Here is a 23414-nt window from a genome sequence, read left to right as displayed (position 1 = left end):
GCCACACTCGGGTCCTCAAGGGGAAAGGTCCTACCCTGAAGCTGCTTCTCACTGCCAGAGGTCACCCGGCCATCCCCTGGAAAGGATCTGGTGCTCGCCAGCGCTCAGACAACTGCAGCGACCCCCTCTCCATATTGGCGCTCAGGCATCTCTGTTTTCACTATACTGGGTGAAGTCACTTGTGTGAAGCCGTTCACCTCATTTCCTTCTAAATTCAATGATTTAAGAACCCAGGAGGGGCCCCCGGGTGGCTCAGTCCTTTAAGCATCCAACTCCGGCTCAGGTCATGATCTCACGATTCGTGAGTTCGAGCCCCGCACCAGGCTCTGCACTGAGGGCGTGGAGCCTGCTTGGGATTCTCTCTCTCTCCCTCTCTCTGCTCCTTGCTTGCTTGCTCCCTCTCTCTCTCTCTCTCAAAAATACATAAATAAACTTAAGAAAAATAAAAGAAGAAGAAGAACCCTGGAAAGACTAAGACAGGAGCCCTAAGCTTCAGCTCCATTTCAGAGACGTCTGCTATGATAGGCTGACCTTTCAGAAAGTTTCCAAGTTCAGCACCTGGAATGACCTACAGCCAGAGCTGGCTTTGGACCAGCTGCCCACGCTGGCCTCAGTTGTGAAACACACCACGTCTTGGAATGACTTTTGCTGCCCTGGACAGCTGACACCACGTCTTCCAGCTTGGAGGCTTTATTACGCTTCACGACCATGAAAACATAGGACGGTGGCTATTACAGCAAACACTGAGGACAAAGGAATGGACCGAGTTGCACCCACCCTCCCCTGGCAGCCTCCTTCCCCACGTCTCTCAGAGACTGTCCCTGCGTCCTTCCTTTGCAAACTCAAGAAAGTTGAAAGGAGACATTGAAAGTAGCAGGAATGCCATCGGCCAGATGGAAGCAGAGGGATAACTTTGAGGAACAGTTGATGAAAAACACACTACAGAAAACCTCTCCTACTGCGTTGTGATGCCGGGGTGGCAGAGTGTGCCCTGGGCTCAGCGTCCATCCTCCCGAGACCGCAGTCATACGGGGCCTTCGGTGATGCCCTCCAGAGGCATGCTGGGCGCGCTGTCCCCTGTGGGCCGCTCATCTTTCTTCAGCGACGTCGGGACTCGGAGGCTGACGTACGGTTTGTGACAAGCTGTGTTGGCCAGAGGGGGGTAGTGCTGTCTGTAGCAAATGTACGCAAAAATGAGGCCAATGACTCCACCCACAAAAGAATCTAGGCAGAAAGAGCAAAACGGGAGACACGTGTTACGATTCATTCGTATGTGGCCAGTTACGTTTTCCAGAAAGCGCTTTTCCCACCTGCTGCGGTGACTGGTTTGCTTGCCGGACCCCCTGAAAGACCACAAGAAAGAGAAATCATGCTAGAGGTACAGATCTTGGTGGCCTCTCCAGATCTTTTCACGTCTAGAACTTAAAGATCCCTTTAAAATGTTCACTTGATTCCTTCCGATGTCTTTAATATGCGTTTGAGCACCGCACGAACTCAGATTTGCATTCTCGAATTTCAAAATCAATTCTAGATTCTGGAAGGAGTCCAGCCACCTCTACAGGATCTAGATGCCTGTGATTTCTGGTTCTTCTGCAAGTTTCCACTAGAGACCTGCAGAATCGCTGGCGTGTTACAGACACCCGTCGAGCAGGCAGTCTCTGCCTCGTGGGAAGTGATTTTCCAGGGAAGAAATGAACCTTCTGAGTCACAAAGTGAAGAAAACATTTTATGACACACCAGGATCGCCGACTCAACAGATCTCTGGTGTGAGAATCCCAATCCCCCTAACATCTCGTCAAGTTGAAGGGCTGAGGGGGACAGAGGAGGCAAAAAAAAAACCCTACAAAAAACCATCTACAGGCAGAACAGGTACCTACATGATCGGGGCAGCCCCCTTGCTAAGAAGGGATTCAGCTGGGGGTGCCTGGGTGGCTCAGTCAGTTAAGCGTCCCACTTCGGCTCAGGTCATGATCTCCTGGTTCATGAGTTCAAGCCCCACGTCGGGCTCTGTGCTGACCAGTTCAGAACCTGGAGCCCGCTTGGGATTCCGTGCCTCCCTCTCTCTCTGCCCCTCCCCTGCTCGCACTGTCTCTCTCTCTCCTTCAAAAATAAACATTAGAATTTTTTTAAAAATTAAAAAAAAAGAAGGCATTCAGCTGATGCCCCACAGCAACCCCATGAATGCAGCCCACCCCAACAACCCTCGTTTGGTGTGTGTATGCATGTGCGTTGCACTTTAAACTGCGTCTATAGATTATTCTTGCCAAAAAGACCCCAGACCCTTCCGGAGGCTGCTGCCTGGGGGTTTCCACTTCCGTGTTTACCATCTTGTTGGACTGCACACACCTCCTATAGGCAGACAGCATCATGAATTCCTGAGTGGGGTCACAAGGCATAAGTAATGGAATTAAATCAAGTTCCTCAAAAGGAGAAGCTCTTCCCATTGCCTGTGACCGGCAGCCTCTAAAAATGTGCCAGGACTCAAGGGCTCAAGGTCGGAGAGTTGGCACTATTGTTTTGTGTTTCCTCTAACCCCAGGGAAGAGCCCCACGGGGGCATTATTTTTATCAGGGTCTGAAATGACCCAGGACATCTGCATTTGAGCCTCTGACTGCTGAACAGACCAAATAACAAAACCCACAGATAATGTCATTTGGCTTTCCATTTTCCGGGGCGCAGCATCCCCCTGGGTACACCACTGTCCACAGGACATCGAATCGTTCTGAGTATGGGTTCCCTAGGCTGACGGCAAGGCGAGTGGCAAGTCCCGGCCATGCTGTCTTCCCATTTCGTTGAAAGAGCGGACAGGGGTATCACAGGTCCGCCAGAGTCATTAGAAAAAATAAGGGCAACGTAAGGTCTAGGCAAGCCGCCTTCTCAGCCAAGCCATCTGGGGCTTTATTACAAAGGTGGTGAACAAGGGCCAAAAAAGGACTTACTTTATGAGGGAGACGGCCATCAAGTGCCTCGAGTGGGCTATTGGTATTTTGATGAAATCAATACTCACGTCCTGTAGGGCATGTGCTGACAGAAAAGCGGGCAGCGGACAAACAGGCCTTTATTAAGGGAAAAGCCACTTAGGATGGATTTTACCCTAACTATGGTAGCATGGGACCAGAGGGTTCGAAAGGGGAATGCATGGATCTCCGTGTCCCTGAAGTACGAAATACCGGAGTCTCTTTACTCAGCATCAATGTCATGTGTATGTGCTGCACAGGTATCAGGGGTCAGGCGTGACGTCTGGTCCCAGGGCACGAGGTTGAATACAACGTACACATCCACAGTCCTAAGGGGCCGGATGGACACTAAACAGTGACAGCCTTATCAGTGAGCTGCCGCTGTGCCATATGCCATGAAGGAGAAGTGAGGGTCTGTGAGGTCGCCCAGTGGAGTAGCCTGGGCTGGTCTGGACCGGGGGAGTCTCACCAAGGACATGGCCCACGGGCCAGCCGTGCAGGATAAGTAGGCGTGACCCGGGGGGGAAGTGGGCAGTGGAGACAGGGAGGGCACCTGCAGTCTTCCAGGCAGAGGAAAGAAGGAAGGGGCTTGGCAAATTTGGGTACCTGAGAGAAGGATTATCTTTTACCTGGTGGTGTCTTCGTAATCCTGCAGGACATACGACCATGAGGTATTCCAACTTCAAAAAAAAAAAAAAAAAGGCAGGAAGGTGTCTGGGGGGTGGCTCAGTTGGTTAAGTGACTGACTCTTGATCTTGGCTCAGGTCATGATCTCACGGTTTGTGAGTTCGAGCCCTGTGTCCAGCTCCATGCTGTGAGCATGGATTCTCTCTCTCCCACTCTCCGCCACTCTCAGCTCACACTTGCTCTCTCAAAATAAATAAATAAACTTAAAAAGAATAAGGGGCGCCTGGGTGGCTCAGTCGGTTAAGCGTCCGACTTCGGCTCAGGTCATGATTTCACGGTTCATGGGTTCGAGCCCCACGTCGGGCTCCGTGCTGACAGCTCGGAGCCTGGAGCCTGCTTCGGATGCTGTCTCCCTCTCTCTCTGCTCCTCCGCCACTGGTGCTCTGTCTCTCTCACAAAAACAAATATTAAAAAAACTAAGTTGACCGTGAGGTATTCACGTACCCTCAGGTAATACGGACACTCAGCAAGGAGCAGGGACCCCACGGGCTTTCTGGGCGGCCGTGTGTGCATACTTCTTAACCTATACCCACCACCCAGTATTGACTTCCCCTTGACAACCTCCCTCATCTTCGTTTCCAAGGGCCCAGCAGTTCTTAGTAAATGTTTGGTGAATGGACACGTGCTGAACAGCACTGACAAGACGCACTAGAGAATCGACATGACCAGCCACAAAAAGCCACATATACTGTGGTTCTATGAATGCGCAATGCCCAGAATAAGGAAGTCCATCGAAAAAAAAGGAAGATTAGTGGTTGCCAGGAGCTGGGGTAGGGGTTTCTTTCTGGGGTGAAGAAAATTTCCTGGAATTAGATAGTGGTGATGGCTGCACAACTCTGAACATACTAAAAATCACTTTAAAGGGAATGAACTACAAGTTATGAATCATACGTCAACAAAACTCTTTAGAAAGTCGGGGGAGGGAAGCAACACCAGATGGGCTCCAACGGTGGTAGAAATCAGGCAACCTGGATTTGATTCCCACTCATAAAATGGGCCCCACCCCCTTCTCATGAGGTCAAAGGACAGGACAGGCTCTCTCTGGGTCTGGCAAATGGAAGTGCCAGCACATCCTGGCCGTGCTCACTTGGTCTGGCACAAATAAGCAGAAAGGCTTCTGAAGATGCACCGTCAAGCCCCCCGGGGGAGCAAACACATCTCTCTGTTGCCATGGCAACATCCAAGCTCACTAAGCTGGCCTCACTTGGGCCCTTGTATGCCTTGGGCTGTATGACCCAGGATACCAGGGTAAAAATTAGCTCTGACAAACTCAACAAGCCCACATGACAATTTCTGCCATTCCGCCACAATGGACTTGTGGAATGAAGTTTCCCGTTTTTGTGACTTTGAGTCTCTAAGAAAGAACTTTCAGAGCACAGAGGGTGCGTGTTCCATCCGGTATGCTGGCAGCCGCGGTGTGGTCTCCCTCAGTACCACACCTCCCGTGGGGGACATGCCCAGCACACAGGCACAAGAGGCCGGATGAATGAATGAGTGAATGTTTAAGGCGTAATTGTTTGGTTCATTTATAAAGGAAAAGAACTTGCAGAGGAAAGGTTAATTTTAATAAAACCAGTGTGAAGAAAAACACGGTACTGGTAAGAAAGGAACATGATTTAGTTAATATCATTCATTCATTCATTCAACACATTTACTGGACACTGTTATGAGCTGAATTGGTGGCTCCCCACCCTGCGGGGGGGAAAAAAAAAAGATATGTTGAAGTCCTCATTGCAGTTTTCAGAATGTGACTTTATTTGGATCCAGAGTCCGTGTAGGGGTCATCAAGTTAAAAGGAGATCATGAGGGCGGGCTCTAACCTAGTATGACTGGTGTTCTGGTAAAAGGGTAAATTTGGACACAAACACAGACACACGGAAGGGAAGAGAGTGTGAAGAAACACAAGGAAAACACTGGGGGCACAGATTGGAATCATGCTGCCATAAGCCAAGGTGCATCTGGGGCTACCAGAAGCCGGAAGAGGGGAAGGATCTTACCCTACCGGTGTCAGCGGGAGTGTGGCCCTTCTCACACCCTGATTTTGGACTTCTAGCCTCCAGAAAGAACTGTGAGACACTTTCTATTGTTCTAAGCCACTCAGTTTATGGCACTTTGTTACAAGAGTCCTAGGAACCTAACACAAGTACCCACCATGTGCCATGCCAACGAAAGAGACAAAAATCTCTGCCCACATGGAGATTAGACTCCAGTGCAGAGTCCACAAACTAGGGCAACTATTTAGTTATATATTGTCCATAGCTGCTTCCACACTGCTACAGCCAAATCCAGGAGCTGGGACAGAGAGTGTATGGCCTACTTAAAGCCTAAGAGATTTACTATCTGACCCTTTACAGAAAAAGTCTGCAGACTTCTGGTCTAGTGGATAAGGACAGACAATAATCAATACATAATAAACTACTTAGTTCATCAGGCAGTGATAAATGAGCAAGATGAGAGTGCTAGGAAGCTCGGAGGAAGGGCTGCCAAATCACCAGAGTGACCATCACAAGACGTCCTCAGCCAGAATGTAATGCTTGAGTCAAGGTCAGGAGGGGGAAGGGAACAAGCCACATCTACAGAGGAAGTTGGATTCTAGAAATATTTTGAAGACAGAGCCCATAAGAGAAACCAGAGACAGTGAGAGAAAGCAGAGGGGGGAAGAATTCCTTGGAGTGAAGTATAGCAAGGTTATCAGTGAGCCTTTTTGAGCAGCCACCATCCATCTTCCCTGGGACCTGAGCAACAGGGGAAGGCCAGGGCTAACCTGGAGGCCCTGACTCACACTCCCTTTGGCCTGGCCCAAACGCTGTCCAGTGGGTTCTGATGGGAGGGAGCAGGGTGACTTGGGGCTGCAGACTGCCCAGCCCTCCTACGGGGCAGCTAGGGTAGGAAGACAGAGATGGGCAGACTCATAAGCCATTGAGGATTGGAGGCTCCCAGACCCCGACCAACGTTCGGCAGCTGATGAGGAATGTGAATGCAGACCCCACTACAGAGGGCAGCCGACAGTGGAGGGAAAAGGAGCTGAGATCAGTTCACTCCAGACCAAGGATATGTATGGGAGAGTATCAGTGCTTCTGTCCTATGGAAGGCTGGTGGGGTTCTGGTAGGAATAGTAATATAGTTCCAAGGGGTCCTTTTCAAGTCACTTTTCTCAGAGACTGCTTCTGACAGCCCAAGGGAACAAATGGTTAAGAGCGTGTATCCCTCAACTATGTGTATGTGGGGGATGGGGGGCAGAGGTAGCAGCCCTCTGCCTCACTTTTTAGTGTGACACCTGAATAGTCCAGCAAAGTGCCCCCCATCTCCCAACCACCTGATCTTCACATCTAATAATCTCAAGTCTGGTAACTACACAAAAATTCATTTCAAATCACAGACGCTTCAAGCCCAGTAAGGGAAATGTCGTGAAGGCAGTGGCAGCCATCTTGAAAACTTCAGCCCGCTCAAATATGGCATCCGTGACTGACAAGGATGCTTTCTAACTTGGGCTGGTTGGGAATGAAGGGCCCTTTCTCCCCTGGAGACCCATTTTCCTGTATTTCATTCAGAGGGAGATGCTCTTTCTTAGAATGAAACACCATACAAGTAAGCAGGGCTGCTGAGAATGACATTACAACTAAAGAAACCAGTGTCGGTTACCCCCAAAGGTGGAGTCACATAAGGAAAGCCTGGATCCAGATACAGGAATTTGAGGGCAGCGTATTATGCCCATTCACATAACAAACTATAATTCCTGCCACTCCCAGCTGTCATACTTCACTGACTAGAAAACATGAACACACAACACTATGAGTTGAGGCAGAAGGAAGTTCAGTAAGATGCTCTTCTCCTTCTTTATATTTTTTTCCACATATATTTTTCTTTTTTTTTTTTTTTTTTTTTTTTTTTTTAAATTTTCTTTTTTTTTTTTTTTTTTTCAACATTTATTTATTTTTGGGACAGAGAGAGACAGAGCATGAACGGGGGAGGGGCAGAGAGAGAGGGAGACACAGAATCGGAAACAGGCTCCAGGCTCTGAGCCATCAGCCCAGAGCCTGACGCGGGGCTCGAACTCACGGACCGCGAGATCGTGACCTGGCTGAAGTTGGACGCCCAACCGACTGCGCCACCCAGGCGCCCCACCACATATATTTTTCTTAGCATGGGAATTCCATAAATTTTAACTCTTGAAAACACATGACTAATCACAAAGGTAAACCTCTTTACGAGGTGCTGGGTTTTATAGTCAGCATCACCCACAAAACTCTGCCAGTTGACCTGGAAGCCAGCATGTCACAAAACACGGAGAACTTCAGCCACACACAGATTTGCTACCCATCTAGCTGGTTTGATTTCTGAAAAAGTCCTGCTAAATGTTTCACGTGCCCCTTCCTGCCATGGCCCGTGCCCTCCATTTTCTTCACTTAATAAAACAACAGGCTGGTATATTTAGAGTGCAGCTGGGAAGACGGAAAAGACAAGAAGGGTGTTGACAACAGAAAACAACAATGATGATGAAAAGAGTAAGGCATTTGGGATTATGAGCTATATTGGATAAGAATATGTAATTGAGTAACTGGACGTACTTCTCCATTAGGCACGGTTGTATAAATCAAAATTGAAATGGACTCGTAAAAATCTCATCATACTAATGTTGTTAACTAAAGTCTATAATGAGAGAAATTCATGTTTTGCTGATGCCTATGGGGCTCCATGTGAATTCCCATCATAATGGACGGCCCCTGCCCATGGTCACTGGGCAGGCTCAGTCTGTGAAGAAAAACAACAACCTATTTATCTCCATCAGGAATCCTGCCTCAAACAGCCACCCCCACACTGTCTATCCCTTCTCCAAGCTGGAAACCTTGGAGGCCTCCTTGATTACTCCCTCAATAAGTGAGTGTTTACTGAATAAAATTTCCCACTCATTGAACACTGCTACTTTATTTTTTAGAGAGACAGAGCGGGGAGAGAGAGTGTGTGTGTGAGAGGAGGAGAAAGACAGAAGGAGGGAGGGAAGAAGGGAGAGGGAGAGGGAGAGGGAGAGGGAGAGGGAGAGGAGGAGGGAGAGGGAGAGAGAGAGAGAGAGGATCTTAAGCAGGCTCCACCCTCAGCATGGAGCCTGAGTTGGATGCTCAACTGACTGAGTCATGCAGGCACCTCGAACACTACTGCTTCTTAACACATAATAAGGGGGGAAAAGCGGGGGGCTGAGGTACACCGTAGATCAGGGGTTCTCGACCTCAGCAGCAGCCATCTGGGGCTGGATAGGTCTTTGTTGTGAGGAAGACATGATCTTGTACATTGTAAGATGTTTAGTAGCGTCCCTGGCCTCCCCCCACTAGGTGCCAGGAGCAATCACCATTACCACCACCCCCAGCTGTACAAAAAGAAACTTCCACACATTGCTAAGTGTTCCCTGGGAGGTACAGCAGTCACCCCTCTGTTGAGACCACTGGTGTAGAGAGTGACAGATGGCCTCATAAAGGGGAGTTCAGGTAAAATGAACCGGACTTGTTTCAGAGCCCATTAAAGAATCCAAGGAAGGGCACAGTCCTCTCCTGGCTAATTCTAGGGGTAGCAGTTGAACAGATGATGGCACAGGTGAACTGGTACTTGACCCACAGCAATGACCTGTACCAATGGACATCGATGTACCATGTACACTCAGTTTTGCCTGACTGCCATGGAGGTCTACCGTGACAGGTTGCTTTGCCCCTCAGGTGTGGCCCTAAACGTCGTGGAACGTAAATTCTATTGCTTCACTTGCCCATCAGCCCACAGAGCATTAATATCCTCCTTCTACTGCTCCAAGTCCCTCTGTGTGCCAGGTGGATGAGATGGGTCTGAAGCCCTGATGCCAGCAGGCCTTTGATGCACCAGCTGCGTCATGAGTCTACCACTTTGACAAAGCCTAGGACTGTGAGTCTTCATCCTTCCATGATGCACCAGCCATACCAAGGTCATGAGGACCAAAACTATTTCAGAGAGGCCAACCTCACGTCTTCGGGTTTCAGGACAAGATTGCTGCATGAAGGCTCTTCCTGCCTTCCAAGATGAAGCAGTGGTCTATTCCATTGTGAAACCCTTAATCGTTTCTCAAATCCAAAGTGACTGAATAAACGTGCACGCCAAGGATTCATAGCTTACAAATAGACCACGTTCCCTTCCAAGCACAACCAGGCCTGACCCTGCTTAGCTTCCGAGATCAGACGGGATCGGGCACATTCCAAAGGATATAAAAATGCTGACTCAAAGGGGCATACGCACCCCAATGTTTATAGCAGCACTATCAACAATAGCCAAATTATGGAATGAGCCCAAATGGCCATCAACTGATGAATGGATAAAGAAGATGCAGTGTGTGTGTGTGTGTGTGTGTGTGTGTGTATACATACACACACACACACACACACACACACACACACACACACACAATGGAATACTACTCAGTGATGAAAAAGAATGAAATCGTGCCATTTACAACAACGTGGATGGAACTAGCATGTATTATGCTAAGCGAAATAAGTCAGTCCAAGAAAGATAAATATCATTTGTGGGATTTAAGAAACATGCCAGATGAACATAGGGGAAGAAAAGGAAAAATAAGAAAAACAGAGAGGGAGGCAAGCCATTAGAGACTCTTAAATACAGAGAACAAACAGCATTGCTGGAAGGGTGTTGGCTGGGGGGATGGGCTAAATGGGTGATGGCCATTAAGGAGGGCACTTGTTGGGATGAGCACTGGGTGTTACATGGTAAGTGATGAATCACTAAATTCTACTCCTGAAACCATTATTATGCTATATGTTAACTAACTTGGATTTAAATTTTAAAAGAAATAGACCATGTTCCAAAAATACATCTGCCTCTAAATCACTTGTTTGGGCAACACAACATATCCTTCTTTAGAAACAATGCGCGAAGAGACAACAATACCAATTTGCATTTGTGTAATATGTTTTCACTTACAAAGTACATTCAGATCCATTATTTCATTCAGTATGTGAAATAGCATGTGAAATATTTGGGGGTTATTGTTTCCAAGTTCAGAAGAAGAAACTTCAGTTTGCAAGGGATATAAATGAAAAGCAGTCCATAAGACACCATCCAGGCCATGATGTTCTTGACCCACAAGGACCCTGGGGAAATGCCCTCATCATCTGGACAACAACGATTCTGTTGGAAAATATTCCCGGGCGCCGTGGGCATGCCCTTCTGCTGTTGACTCAGCGACTCTCTCTCTCTGTTTCCCTTCCATGATGTAGCTCTGTGCTATCCAGAACTTCATCCAAGTCATCGATAAAAGTAGACCACAAGGGAGGGCGCGGGACCCAGCATTATGGCTCCTAGTGGCTTCCCCATCAGGAGGGCCTCAAGACCCTGAACTGCACTTGATGCATCTACCTGTCCAGACCATGCATCAGCCTCTGTTTCCCCTACACTCTTCACTCCCAGCTCCAAGCTGCTGCTAGAGGCTCATGAAGCCCAGAGTGCGAGCTCTAGGAGGGTGGTGGGTGGAGCTGAGGTTGGGGAAGGAGCAAGAGAATCCAGAGAAGATGTCCATTTAGGAGCCCCCATCACCTCTGGCCTCATCTGCTGCCTCAGGGCCACTGGAATGAATAGCTAGGATGAGGTGAGGAGGGCACAGAACCACAGGCAGCAGAGACAGAAAAGGAGGAGGAGGGGAACCACCTGGTGGCAGCAGGAACCAGGTAAGAAGAGGAGGGACAAGCCCCAGGCCGATCGTGGAAAGCCACACGGATGGGGAATCTGGTTTGGGGCACATATAATTCAGTTTGCTTAAAGCTGACACACTGGCGCTCCTCCCCAAAGCTCCTCAGACTTCATCAGAAACAACAGACTTGCATGCTAACGCAGACTCCTGGCCACCACTCAAGACCTACCCCCAGAGTCGGCCTCCCAACTCAGGGTGGCCTGCTCCAGGTGATGTGAGGATTGCCCGGCAGGAAACACGGCCCTAGATCCCGTGCTCCTGGCCACCCCACGTCCTCTGGACATCACCTCTGTGTCTGCTCCCTGTTTGCTGTGGCAGGTGTAGGCCGTGAGCTGCAGCTTATCTGTAGGAGGAGACGGCGTGGTTTAGTCTTATTCCAGTCCCTCACTTGTTTTGTGTTATTTTCACTCTTCTCGGGTATTTCAGGAGTCGTATGTATAGGTAAGCTTCACCACAGCCTTGGAGCAGCTGCTCAGAACGTGGCTGGCACGGATGCCCGGGCTGGACACATCTTTTGGAAGTGTCACTGTGGTGAGAAATACGTCCTTGCGTGACAGATGTGAGATGTGACGGGAGCCCCAAATCACCTGGCACTAAGTCTGCAGGCTGAGGCAAGTGATCTGGCAGGGAAATCACAGTTGGGTCTGAGGCCACGGGTCTGCCGTCCCGGCAGGACCTGAGCACGGAGGAGACGGTGGGGCTCCGAGTCTATACCCAGCAAGGGCAGTATGAAGGTCAGAGCTCCCTTGAACAGGCATGTTTTCTTGAAAACTGCAGCTCCTGTTATTTCAGCCTCCTCTGGTCTGACGGTGGGAGCTTGGTTCTCCCTGAATAGGTGCCTTGCTATACCCATCCCTGCAGGACGGTGTCAGACAACCATGGGGACGGGCCCCGGGCAGGGACTCACCTTGCCAGTGATGCTTGTAGTCACACATGCGGGACAGGGCGATCATCATGGCGCAGTATAGGGGCAAGATGGCGGCACAGAGCCGCCAGCTCTTCCCCCGCCCACTCTCAGTGAAGCAGTGCAGCTTGCCAGCCAAGTAGAACGTCGTGAAGCCAAGGCCAGAAAAGGCAACTGCCAAAGAGAAACAGCAGGTGTTACTCCAGCAGGCGGTAACGGTGGCAGGGACGCGGCACACACCGGGCATCCTATCTACCATCTTGCGCGCCCCAGGGCCAAGGCATGCTGGCACCAGGCACCATCTAGGCAATCTGTGCTCTTGCTAGAACCACGCTGGTATGAAACTTTTAACAATCAGAGTGGCTTTCCAGGCTTGTGTGTGATCAAGATCTTTTCCTTTTCTTTCTCTCTCTTTCTTTCTTTTTCTTTCCTTTCTTTCTTTCTTTCTTTCTTTCTTTCTTTCTTTCTTTCTTTCTTTCTCTTCCTCTCACTCAACGATGATTTAATGGGCATCTACTGTGTGCTAGATGAGCACTACTCTAGGTGGGGGAACAACAAAGCGCATCAGATCCTTTCTCCGTGTCAAGGGGCTCACGGTCTGGTTGAAAGGCATAGCCATGTTAAGAGAGAATTTTAATATAATGCGTTGAGTTCCATAAGGAAAACATGGTGCATGGAACACAAGACTGTGATGGTTGCTTAGATGGGAAGGGTGAGGGAAAGGAAGGGATTTGGGGCTTGGTGGCGTTCACTGAGATGGAGCTGCGTGGGATGCGTCTGATGGAGAAGACGGCGATGAGAAATGCCTTGTTTTCGTCCAGAAATTAGGGTTATTGATACTTAGACTTGCAAAGACCACTCCTGACTATGCCAAGCCCATGGTCAAAAGCGTGGAGGCCGGGTGTAGCATACATAATCCCCAAACTTTTCATCCAGTCGGGTTTAAAACACAGTTGGAACTCAGTGAGGTTTAGAGGGGGTCTTCTGTGGGTTTACAAGAATGGCCCTCCCCCCCTGGCTGTTCATGGAGTCACCTGAAAAACTTAGGAAGCTTTACAAAATACTGGCCGCCAGGTCTTGCTGCCAGATATCCTGTTGGTGATGGTCTACTGGTCTGGAGCATGTGTATGAGTGTGAGTGTGCAAGAGTGCATGTGTAGGTGGGAGTGTATGCATATATATGAGTGTGTACGTACAGGTGCCGTGTGTGAGGATGTATGTACATATGTGTGTATGTATTAGTGTGTGCGTATATGTGAATCGTGTGAATATGTGAGTGTGTATAAGTGTGTGAGTGTATACAAACGTGTATGTGTATATGTACGAGGGTGTATGGGTGCATGTGTGCAACTGTGTGTGTGTGTTGGGTAAGTGTGTGCATGTCAGTAGGGGTATATGTGTATATTATGAGTGTGTGTGTATGTACGTGTGTATATGTGAATGTGAGTGTGTATGTATGTATACGTATGAGTATGTGTGTGAGTAAACGTGAGTGTGGGAGTGTGTACGTGCATACTCCCCAAGTCATTCTAGCGTCAGCCAGGATTGTGCTTAGGGCGCTATCGTGGAAGCCGCAGCCCCTGCCTTCTCCAGACACCAGCCTAATCAAAACGTTCCCCTTGCTGGGACAATGTTCCTGGGGGGCAGAGCTCCTTGGTAACTAGACCACACAGGGACTTGGTAAAACCGGGACTTGCGAACACTCCGGATGCCAGGATGCCGGTGACTTTGAGAGACTGCCCGAAGCCCGAGCAGAAGCCGCAGCATCCCCGAGTTTGTTACGGATGCAGAACGTCAGGCCTGCCCAGACCCGCTGAGCCAGATTCTGCGTTTTGTAAGGTCCATAAGTGACCTACGTGTACCCTCAAGTCTGAGAAGGCCTGGCCTGAAACACAGTCATCCTCTTTATAACACATCTCTAAGAGTCATACAAGAATATGGAGTGTTCTAGAAGATATTCTGGTCGAGTTATTCATAATTATAGAAAAGGAGAAGGTGATGAACACAGAAGCACAGATAAGCAAACCGAGATACCTCCACTCAGTGGACTACGATGCACCCAGGAAATCACGGCACTAATACAGCACCACAGACGACACTTATGGTACGTTAAATGAAAAAAGCAGGACCTCCAATTGTAGGTTCAAGATAATCACGTAAAAATAAATGAACGGCAGCTTTACCAAATTATCTCTGATAATAATGTGTCTTCTTAAAAGGGATCCCCCAGGTACGAACGCAAGCCTATGTCAAAGCAGAATGTTTTCAACCAAATTAAAGAAGGGAAGAGGGTCCCCCCCACCTTTTAAACATACTATTAAATCAGGTTTGTCTCAGGAATAAAAATGAAGCACTTAAACATTTCTGAATAATGATTAGCACTTAAATAAACAACAAAGCAGTGCCAAGACATACTGAATATTCTGTTTGAAATGAGAATACGTAAGGGGCTTCACTGTCCAGGCCTGTTCTACATTTTTGCTGGGGTGGAAGGTTTTTAAGTGATTCATGGGCATTCCAAGGTGGCCCCATTTGGCTACCATTCTCTCAAGCACAATGGGTTCTTAATTTCCTGTCCTTGCCCACACTGCTGTTTCTTCTATTCATTTATACTCTCCCCTGAGGTCCCAGAGTAGGAGGGAGATGCTGGACAGTTGTCTCTGGTGGGTACTGGCCTCATCCTGAATTCTTACAGGCGAGTAATGGACTTTATTCAAACCAGACAGTGTAGCAAGTCTATCTGGCTGATTACACTGAGCGCGGGAGCCTAAAAGAACTGCCCTGGGGCTGTGTGAAGTTATGGATGAAAGTCTCCAAGATTTCAATCAGAGAGGCAGCTCTACGTGCTGCCAAACTGGCATCTCTTGGGAAAAGAAACGGAAAAAGTCAACGAGTAAGAGGGGAATGATGAGCAGGAGTTTGTATGTGTCCCCATAAAAAAAATTGGTTTGGAGACTTTACGACGGACATGTCCCAGCTCAGGCAGCCAACGCCTCGAGGCACAAGATGGGCAAGGGAAGGGGCTGCTGAAAACCCTCCAAGGTCAAGAACTGGGGTGGGTGGCTCTAGGCCAGACCCTCAGCCTACACTGGACCACCTCCCTGTCCCCCAGGAACTCAAATTTGGCCAGCTTCAGCAGTGGTGGGCTGGGACCCAGTCTTCGGCAGGCAGGTAAAATGACCCCTGTCCCATGTCATGGGACTCATGCTACAGCCCTCGGGAGTGCTGGAGTGTCTGCTTCTCTGAAAAGGAGCAGCCATTCCAAGGCATATCTTTAAAGGCTGGGCTCCACAGTCCAGATCCTTGGCCACCCAGCAGCCTCTGCTCTTCTTCCACACATCCTACTGGGCCTTTGGGCAGTATTTTTTTTAATTAAAAAAAATTTTTTTAACGTTTATTTATTTTTGAGAAACAGAGAGACAGAGTGCAAGTGAGGGAGGGGCACAGAGAGAGGGAGACACAGAAACCGAAGCAGGCTCCAGGCTCCGAGCTGCCAGCACAGAGCCTGACGTGGGGCTTGAACTCATGAACTGTGAGATCATGACCTGAGTCGATGTTGGACGCTTAGCCGACTGAGCCACCCAGGCACCCCCGGGCAGTATTTTTAAAGCAGCGCTGTGTGCCATTGCTTTGCTAGGTGACATGGCAGGCTCCAATTTCATGCTAAACCTTATGCTTGTCGCTTTCTCAGTGACATTTATACAGCGGTTGAGCCAGCAGAACGTCCTTTGGCAGAGAGCTTCTGGGGCTCCGCCTTGCGGCCAGGGAGGCCCATCTGAACCATGGACACTATGGCCACTTTGCATTCCTGCTTTTCCAAAAGCTGTCTGGATAAGAACCAGGTTCTGCGAAATCACACTGAACTCATGTGATCCCACATTTTGTTCTGCACTGCCTCCTGTGAGGCTGGGGGTTTGTGATGAGAATGTAATCTTCTGGGAGCCTTCCAGCCCTGAGATCCTGGGGCTCCCCAAGGCTCAGATTCAATTTGACTGCGAGAAAAACAAAACTGGGAAGTTTTTAAAGAAATGCTTTCCAAGGCTAGCCAAGCAACCAACACCCTATTCTCTCAAAGAAACGTGCACTTTTGAGACACTGCAGGGCTGGACAGCCTTTCGTGCTCATGTGGAACAGGTGACACCCTGTGCATTCTGTCTGCCCTTCCCCTTGGACATCGCCCCCATTTCTAGCATGATTAAGGAATGGAGCTGAGAACAGAGCTTTCAAGGCTGTGGACATTTCAGAAGATGACGATCACAGAATAGGGTAAATGCATTCATATTTTGCTAACATTATGGACAACAGAAATATGATTAGAACACTCCCAAGCCAGTGGGCAAGGCGATACTGAGATTCTACCTGTCCTTGGGGGCTCTGAATTGATTCACTTTCCAAAGTCTGAAACACACACACACACACACACACACACACACACACACATACACACACACACACACACACACACACACACACACACACACAGCAATCTATGGGATAGAGCATACACCCCTTGCTTTCAGAGCCCGTGGCGGGTTTTCTTAGCTGGAAATAGTCGATTGTAAATATTTATATGTTGATCTGGCTGTGAAAAGCAAAGATGTTCTTGGAGCCTCTAAACTAGGAAGCAGATGAAAGAGGATGATTTCCCGACCCTGTTTCTGGCGCTTTCAATGCTCGCTTGGCTGTGGTCAATGAGAGGAGATAAGCAAAGCGTCACAATACAAGCTGCCCGTCCAGGACGTGACGCGAGGCACATCCCCTGAACAGGGCTCTCTGCCTGCCTGGTGATTTTGAAAAGGAATCACTGATTCTTCTCCCAGGCTACACAGGTGAATTGCCATAGGTTTATGAGTCTCCCTTTGCAAAGAAAGTTCTATATATTTAGCTAGCTTAGATGAAATAATGTGGCTTGCCTTTCCTCCCCAGTTGACTTTTAAACCAAGTGGAAGACCTTTGGACCCCAATGATTGCAAGAAATAAAACTGGCACCCCCCCAAAAAAAAAATCTTTCAAAATAAATGAGATAAGAAGCAAGGGGACAGATCCTGCTTTTCATGTTGTGCTTTCCATTTGCGCCCTTTTTAATAAATTTCTCCCAAACTGATCATTCCTGGCACCAAAAATGGAATTGCACCCTGATGAGGTCATCTGTACAAATTTTCCATTTTATGATGCTCAAGGTGTTAGTATTTTCTTCTTCAAGAGAGAGAAGGGCAAGACCAGGTGGCTGAATAAAAATACTGAAAGGTGCTCTGAGGAGAATGCATCCCTACAAGACCATCTCTACAGGACCATCCAAAAGCAGCACGTGGGAACAAACCTGCACACTCCTTACAAGCAGGACAGTGCAGCTGGCAGAGATCTGGGTTCTCACCGTGGCTCTGCCATTAACTGAATACACGAGCCTGGGCAAGTCACTTTCCCTCTCTGGGCCTCGGTTTGCTCTGTAAAATGAGAGACTGAACCACAGGGGCCACCAGGTCAGAGAGGAAACATGAGTAAAGTAGTTGGATATTAGAGGTGACTTTGTGCAGCAGAAAACCTTCCTGGTCTGTCTTTTATTATTCCACTGTTGCTAGATACTCAGATAAGAAACACTTCACTTTCTGAAAAAATCAACGGCTCATCGTGATGGTGAATGCCAACTAACACCTGGCCTCACTATTGAGCGACAATTGGGAGTGGGGAGGACTGGAGAAAATGGGAGAACACCTGCCTGTTTAGAGATGCAGCCTTCCCTGTACAGCAGCCGGTGTCTGCCACGTAGAGACGTGGGCTCTGTGTTCCTCGAAGTTTCGATCTTCTAGCACAGGAGGGAAATCCCGAAGTTGACGGTAAATGTCTCCATTTTAAAATATGAACAACTCATCAAAAATTACGACGGTGCAGACCAAGCGAGCCTGGTGGGTGGGCCAACAGGGCAGCATCCACAGACTACTGGTCTGATGGCTCACCTGACCGCTGCCTTCCAGCACCAGCGGTCTACTGTTAAATGACCCTCTAAGCCTGAGCTGAAAATTACAAGTCAACTTGTCCCTGCTCCCCACACCACAGCAAAGAAGCACTTGAGTTTGCGATGATTTTTGTTTATTTTTTTTTAACGTTTATTTATTTTTGAGACAGGGAGAGATAGAGCATGAACGGGGGAGGGTCAGAAAGAGAGGGAGACACAGAATCTGAAACAGGCTCCAGGCTCTGAGCTGTCAGCACAGAGCCCGATGCGAGGCTCAAACTCACAAACCCCGAGATCATGACCTGAGCCGAAGTCGGACGCTTAACCGACTGAGCCACCCAGGCGCCCCGCGATGATTTTCGTTTAAACCAACAGCAACACCATTTTAAGCTGGGCAGGGGATTTGGGGACTAGACAATCCATTGAACAGCAGGGACTACAGACAGTCCCCGACTTACAATGGTTCAACTTATATTTTTTGACTTTATAATGGTGGGAAAGAGATATGCATTCAGTAGAAACTGTACTTTGATTTTTCAATGTTGTCCTTTCCCCATGTTTGTGACATGTGATACGATCTTCCCTCGTGATGCTCGGCCGCCCAGTCAGCCCCGCGCTCCCCAGAGCAAGCAACCGGCACACGGCCATCCTGTTCTTCACTTTCAGTGCAGTGTTCAACAAATCCCGGGAGATATTCAACACTTGATTACAAAATACGCTTTGTGTTAGATGATTTTGTCCAGCTGTAGACTAATATAAGTGTTCTGAGCACATTCAAGGGGAGTGGAGTGGGGAGGGGGGGGGGGGTCTAGGCTAAGCTATGAGGTTTTAGTAGGTCAGGTGCATTCAGTGCATTTTCAACTTAATGGTATTTTCAACTTACCACGGGCTTATCGTGACATAACCCCATCATAAGTTAAGGAAAGGCTGTATTGTGTGCTGTCGAAGAGTGCGGGCTTTTGAGGCAAACCCATGTGGTGTTCAGCTCTGCCACTTAACTCCCATAGAAGCTCACCTCTTGGGGTCTCCGGTTCCTTGTTTGTGCAATAGGATTTGCAGCACTTGACTTACAAAGTGATCTCGCAAGTCAGTTAACGAGGAACTGTAAAATGCTTAGTGTAGCACCTGCCGCCAAGCGATCTCCCGCCTAAGCCTGCTGGCTACAGCAGCAACTGCCGTGCATTGCCTTGCACAGGTATGGTCCATTCTGCAAGAGAAGCCTTCCCCAAGTCTACTTTGTCATCTGCAGCTCTTCAGTTATATAACTGCATGCTTGCTTGGAGAGAATTCTGGGGCTGGGTATTCAGGCTGTTACAATTCTGCAGCCTCCAAGGCTCTCAGCAGAGATAAAATGATCTTAGCTGGTAAAATGAACAAACCTGAAGACTCAGTGAGATGAGTCAGTGGATATATCTTTCTGATCCCACTTTGAGGAATGCCTGAAGCTCTCAGATGAGAGGATCGGAGAGCCAGGAGGCCATGCCCCCATGCTAAGTGACCCATCACGTAGCTTTTTTCCTAGGATTCCACAGTAACAAGCTTCACTGTGTTAGAATCTACTCTAATGTCCCCGTGGCCCCAAATCCCTTAATGTGACTAGTTTCTCATTCATAGTTTCAATTTCATAGTTTCTCAATTTACAGTTCAGCCTAGCCAAGATGCCTGCTCTGTTTTCTATTTTAGGACAAGTGAGATTCATTAATATTCTAAGCTACTGGTTAAGAGATTTTACTTAAAAAAAAAAAGAAGAAAGAAGATCACCACAAATCTTTGTGAGAATGTGGATCCACAGTGCATCTGTAGCCTAAAACCATTCCGCAGAGTTTAAGGAATGACAGCTATTTATTCCGCCTGAAATTATTGGCAGATGATCATTCGCGTCTGATTTAACAACCCAACCAGAGTTACAATTTCAAGGGTCAATTTTGATGAAAACCACAGAAGAGACTCAGTACACACTGTGATTTTTAAAACAGCCTGCCTCTCCCCAGTTCAGGAGCAACTGAGATTACTTTGCTCTGATGCAGGAGGCAACAAAAAAGTCTATTTTTGCTGGAAGAAAGAGAACTCTCAAAATCCCTGAAATCTTTTGAATCTTACATCAATCAACGATTCTTCTAAAATTTCTTTTAAGAACAAGAGTTCATCATGACAAATATAATTCAACAGAGCCTCAAAAGTATCAATTAGCTCAACTAGATGACTTAAGTGAAAAGACTTAGGTCCTGATTTATCTTAGGAAGCATCTATACATAAGTGCTTTGCTTTGCTTTTATAACCCGGTAGACATAGATCCCACTAGACTATGACCTCCATGAGGGCAGGACTTACAATACCTTCTTCACCCTCATATCTGTATACTCTTACAAACTGACTGGCCCCAATAGATATGTGCTGAATGAAGAAAGGACTGAGCCCAAAGGTATGTTATTGCCATCCATTCCTTCATTAACTCTCTCAATGCATATTTATTAATGGCCTCTCAGATCCAGGGACTTTGCTGGACCATAGCGATAGGAAGATGCATAAGACCCCGTTCTTGCCCTGGAGAAGTTTTATTTGTGAGAGGAAAACTGGGAAAAACAAGGGAAGCTCCAAGGAGGAAATAGAACTGGAGCCTGGAGGACAGACAGAAGGAAGGGGCTGTAAAAACCACCTCAGTTATCTGGAATCCAGGGCTTAAAGTCATTCAGTCCTGTGGTAGAACTGTCTGTGACTAGGCATGATCACAGTGCCTGTCAGCCTCAGACAGAATTGCTTACTCTAGCACCATCAGCCTTAAGACTTAACAAGAATTAGTGTGCTGATGAGAAACTGAAAGCTGTCTGTTAGACCAGAGGAGACTGGGTAGACCCTAACCACCTTGCGGAAGGTAGGCTGAGCCTGGGACTGTTGAAGTCAACACCACTGGACTGCTCCAGAGGGATGGAGAAAACCATCTTGACCCACTGTAGGGAACCAGGTGGCCAAGAGGACCTGAGACTCCAGAAATATGAAATTAACTGAGAACCTATAGCAGATCAGAGATGGAGTTTAATCTAATAAATGCAGGTGAGAAGTGCTCAGTAGCACAGCCGGGTGGACCTAGATGGGCATTCTGACCCCACCACCTCCTATGTGTGTGATCTAGGGCAAGGTGCCTAACTTCTAAAACTCAGGCTTGCCATCTAGAAAATGGACATGCCAGCAGCTGTCCAATAGAGTGATTGGGAGAACCAATGATAGAGTGTCCATGATACGTTGGGCAAAGTGCCCGGCGTGCATTAGGCTGTCGATGATCTGATCCCTTTTACCCTCCCTCTCCTTTCCTACTTAACGCTCTTCTCAAAATGCTGCTGCCTCCCCCCAAAGTGAACCTGAAAGTGTGGAGGAGGAAATGAAACAGACACACGTGCAAAGATAACGAAGATGCAAAACTCAGTGGTTCCACGAACACGATGGTGTCTGATCCATTGCCATTATATGCCCCACACCAAGAATAGCGCCAGACAAGTCACGGGTGCTCAATAAATACACGTGAATGAACAAATTAATGAAAGGAAGAAACGGTGGTGTTATGGAAGCTAGACCAGATGATGTATATTCTCGGGGGCGCTATGGGAACACAATGATGAGCATCCCTTTTCTGCCTAGCTAACTCCTACTCGCTCATGTCTCAGTTTAAATGTCACTTCCTCAGAGGCCCTCCCTAGCCCCACCAGCAGGTGTAACAGGCTCTTACTGTACCTTGTACCTGTCCTTCATAACACTTAACCCAATACGCTTATTCTTGTGACTGTTTAGCGTCTATCTCCCTTCTACTAGATCCTAAGCTTTATGGGGACAGAGGCTGTGTTTCCCACACCTGCACTCACCAGATGTTCAGCAAATGTGCATAGTGAATGAATGGCTGAAGATCTGATAAGCAGGGAAGGTTTCACAAAGAAGGGAGGGATGCACCCACTGACAGAAGGGGTAGAGTCAGGCACTGGCTCAGAATAACATATGGGGTGGAGATGAGCTGGGGTGTTCATTCTTGCCACATCCCACCCTCCAGACATATCCACAGTTAGCACCCCCCCCTCCCCTCAAACACACGCACGCCTGCACACACGCATGAGCGCACATGCACACTTCCTACAAGGTTCATCCTACAAGAGTGGCCCCAGAATCCTCCTGGGATCTTCAGAATAGAAGCCCCTCTCTTCCCCAGGGACTGACACCCAGCTCCCAGATATCCGGGCTGGATTCCAGGGAACACCGGGAGATGCTCGCAGAGTTCTCAGATGAGGTGAAGCTATAGAAAGGGAAGCAACATGAGATTCCAAGGGCCTAAAGGATGGACAGGCAGAGTGGTGTCTCCATAAACTAGAGAAGAAGGAAAGAGAAAATAGTGCGGACTTGAGCAGGCACTAGGGATGTTCTATCAGAAGGACAGCAAGACGCTCAGACATGGGACGCCTCCATCTGCCAGGCACTGCGCTAGAAGCGTTCAGTATCTGGCCTTACCTCATCCCCAGAACAACACAGAGACATAGGTAATAGGCCCATTTCATGGATGAGAAATGGAGGCTCAGCTAGGTCGAAATATTTACTGAAGGTTAAGGCAGCCCTTAGAAACAGTGAATTATTTCTAAATAGAGCAAGAAACCAGAGTTTCTTAGCATAATTGCGGTCATGGCACTGTTAACTGCCTATTTGTGTTTCACACCCCCTGTAGGCATGTACCTTTCAGGGTCACCACGGAAGCCCTAGGACCCAGCATGTCGCCTGGTGAGAAAAGTAACCAATACATAGTAACTGAATGAATATGTAAATGGTAGAGACCATTTATTCACTTCACAAATGTAACTGGACTCTATTAGGTACTCTGGCAACAGGCCAAGGTCCTTGGGGACGGAAAAACATCATGGCCATGAAAGGTCATGCCCTCCATCCCCTACTCCTAAGCAGGGTGATACTCAAGCTTCCTGAGCCAGACAAGATTTCCATCTCACGGTAGAAATGAGTGTGCAGCTTTGTTTGAGGCTGAGCGATGGGGAAAAGGAAAGGGAATCACAAAGCTCATAATTAGTCTGTAAAGCAAATGTCAGAGGCAGGAAAGGCAAACAGAAAAGGCAGACTGTAAGCTCCTTGCAAAACCCCAGTCTGCATCTTCAAATAGGATTCTGTTCTGGAAAAAAAAAAAAAAAAAGGAAGGAAGGAAAGAAAGAAA

The 23414-nt window shown here is 48.1% G+C and overlaps 1 protein-coding gene across 2 annotated transcripts in view; it reads right to left on the bottom strand.

Moving 5' to 3' along the window:
- Positions 1-674: 674 nt before the first annotated feature.
- PLPP4 (phospholipid phosphatase 4) overlaps positions 675-23414 on the bottom strand; it is a 127074-nt gene continuing 104334 nt past the window's right edge. Inside the window, exons 6-7 of one of the 2 annotated variants that reach the window (XM_019459623.2) lie at positions 12272-12442; positions 675-1224 (exon numbers count right to left, since the gene is read on the bottom strand). In XM_019459623.2, the coding sequence (XP_019315168.1) occupies positions 1025-1224; positions 12272-12442 (371 nt within the window). In that variant the 3' untranslated portion in view covers positions 675-1024. The remainder of the gene's footprint in view (positions 1225-12271; positions 12443-23414) is intronic. The other variant, XM_019459624.2, reaches the window with a different exon arrangement.

Source organism: Panthera pardus, unplaced genomic scaffold, assembly GCF_024362965.1.
Source record: "Panthera pardus isolate Hobbes unplaced genomic scaffold, ASM2436296v1 HiC_scaffold_22, whole genome shotgun sequence".
Classification (NCBI taxonomy): Eukaryota; Metazoa; Chordata; class Mammalia; order Carnivora; family Felidae; genus Panthera; species Panthera pardus.
The sequence above is the reverse complement of the archived record's forward strand: the minus strand, read 5'-3'. Positions and strand labels throughout refer to the sequence as shown.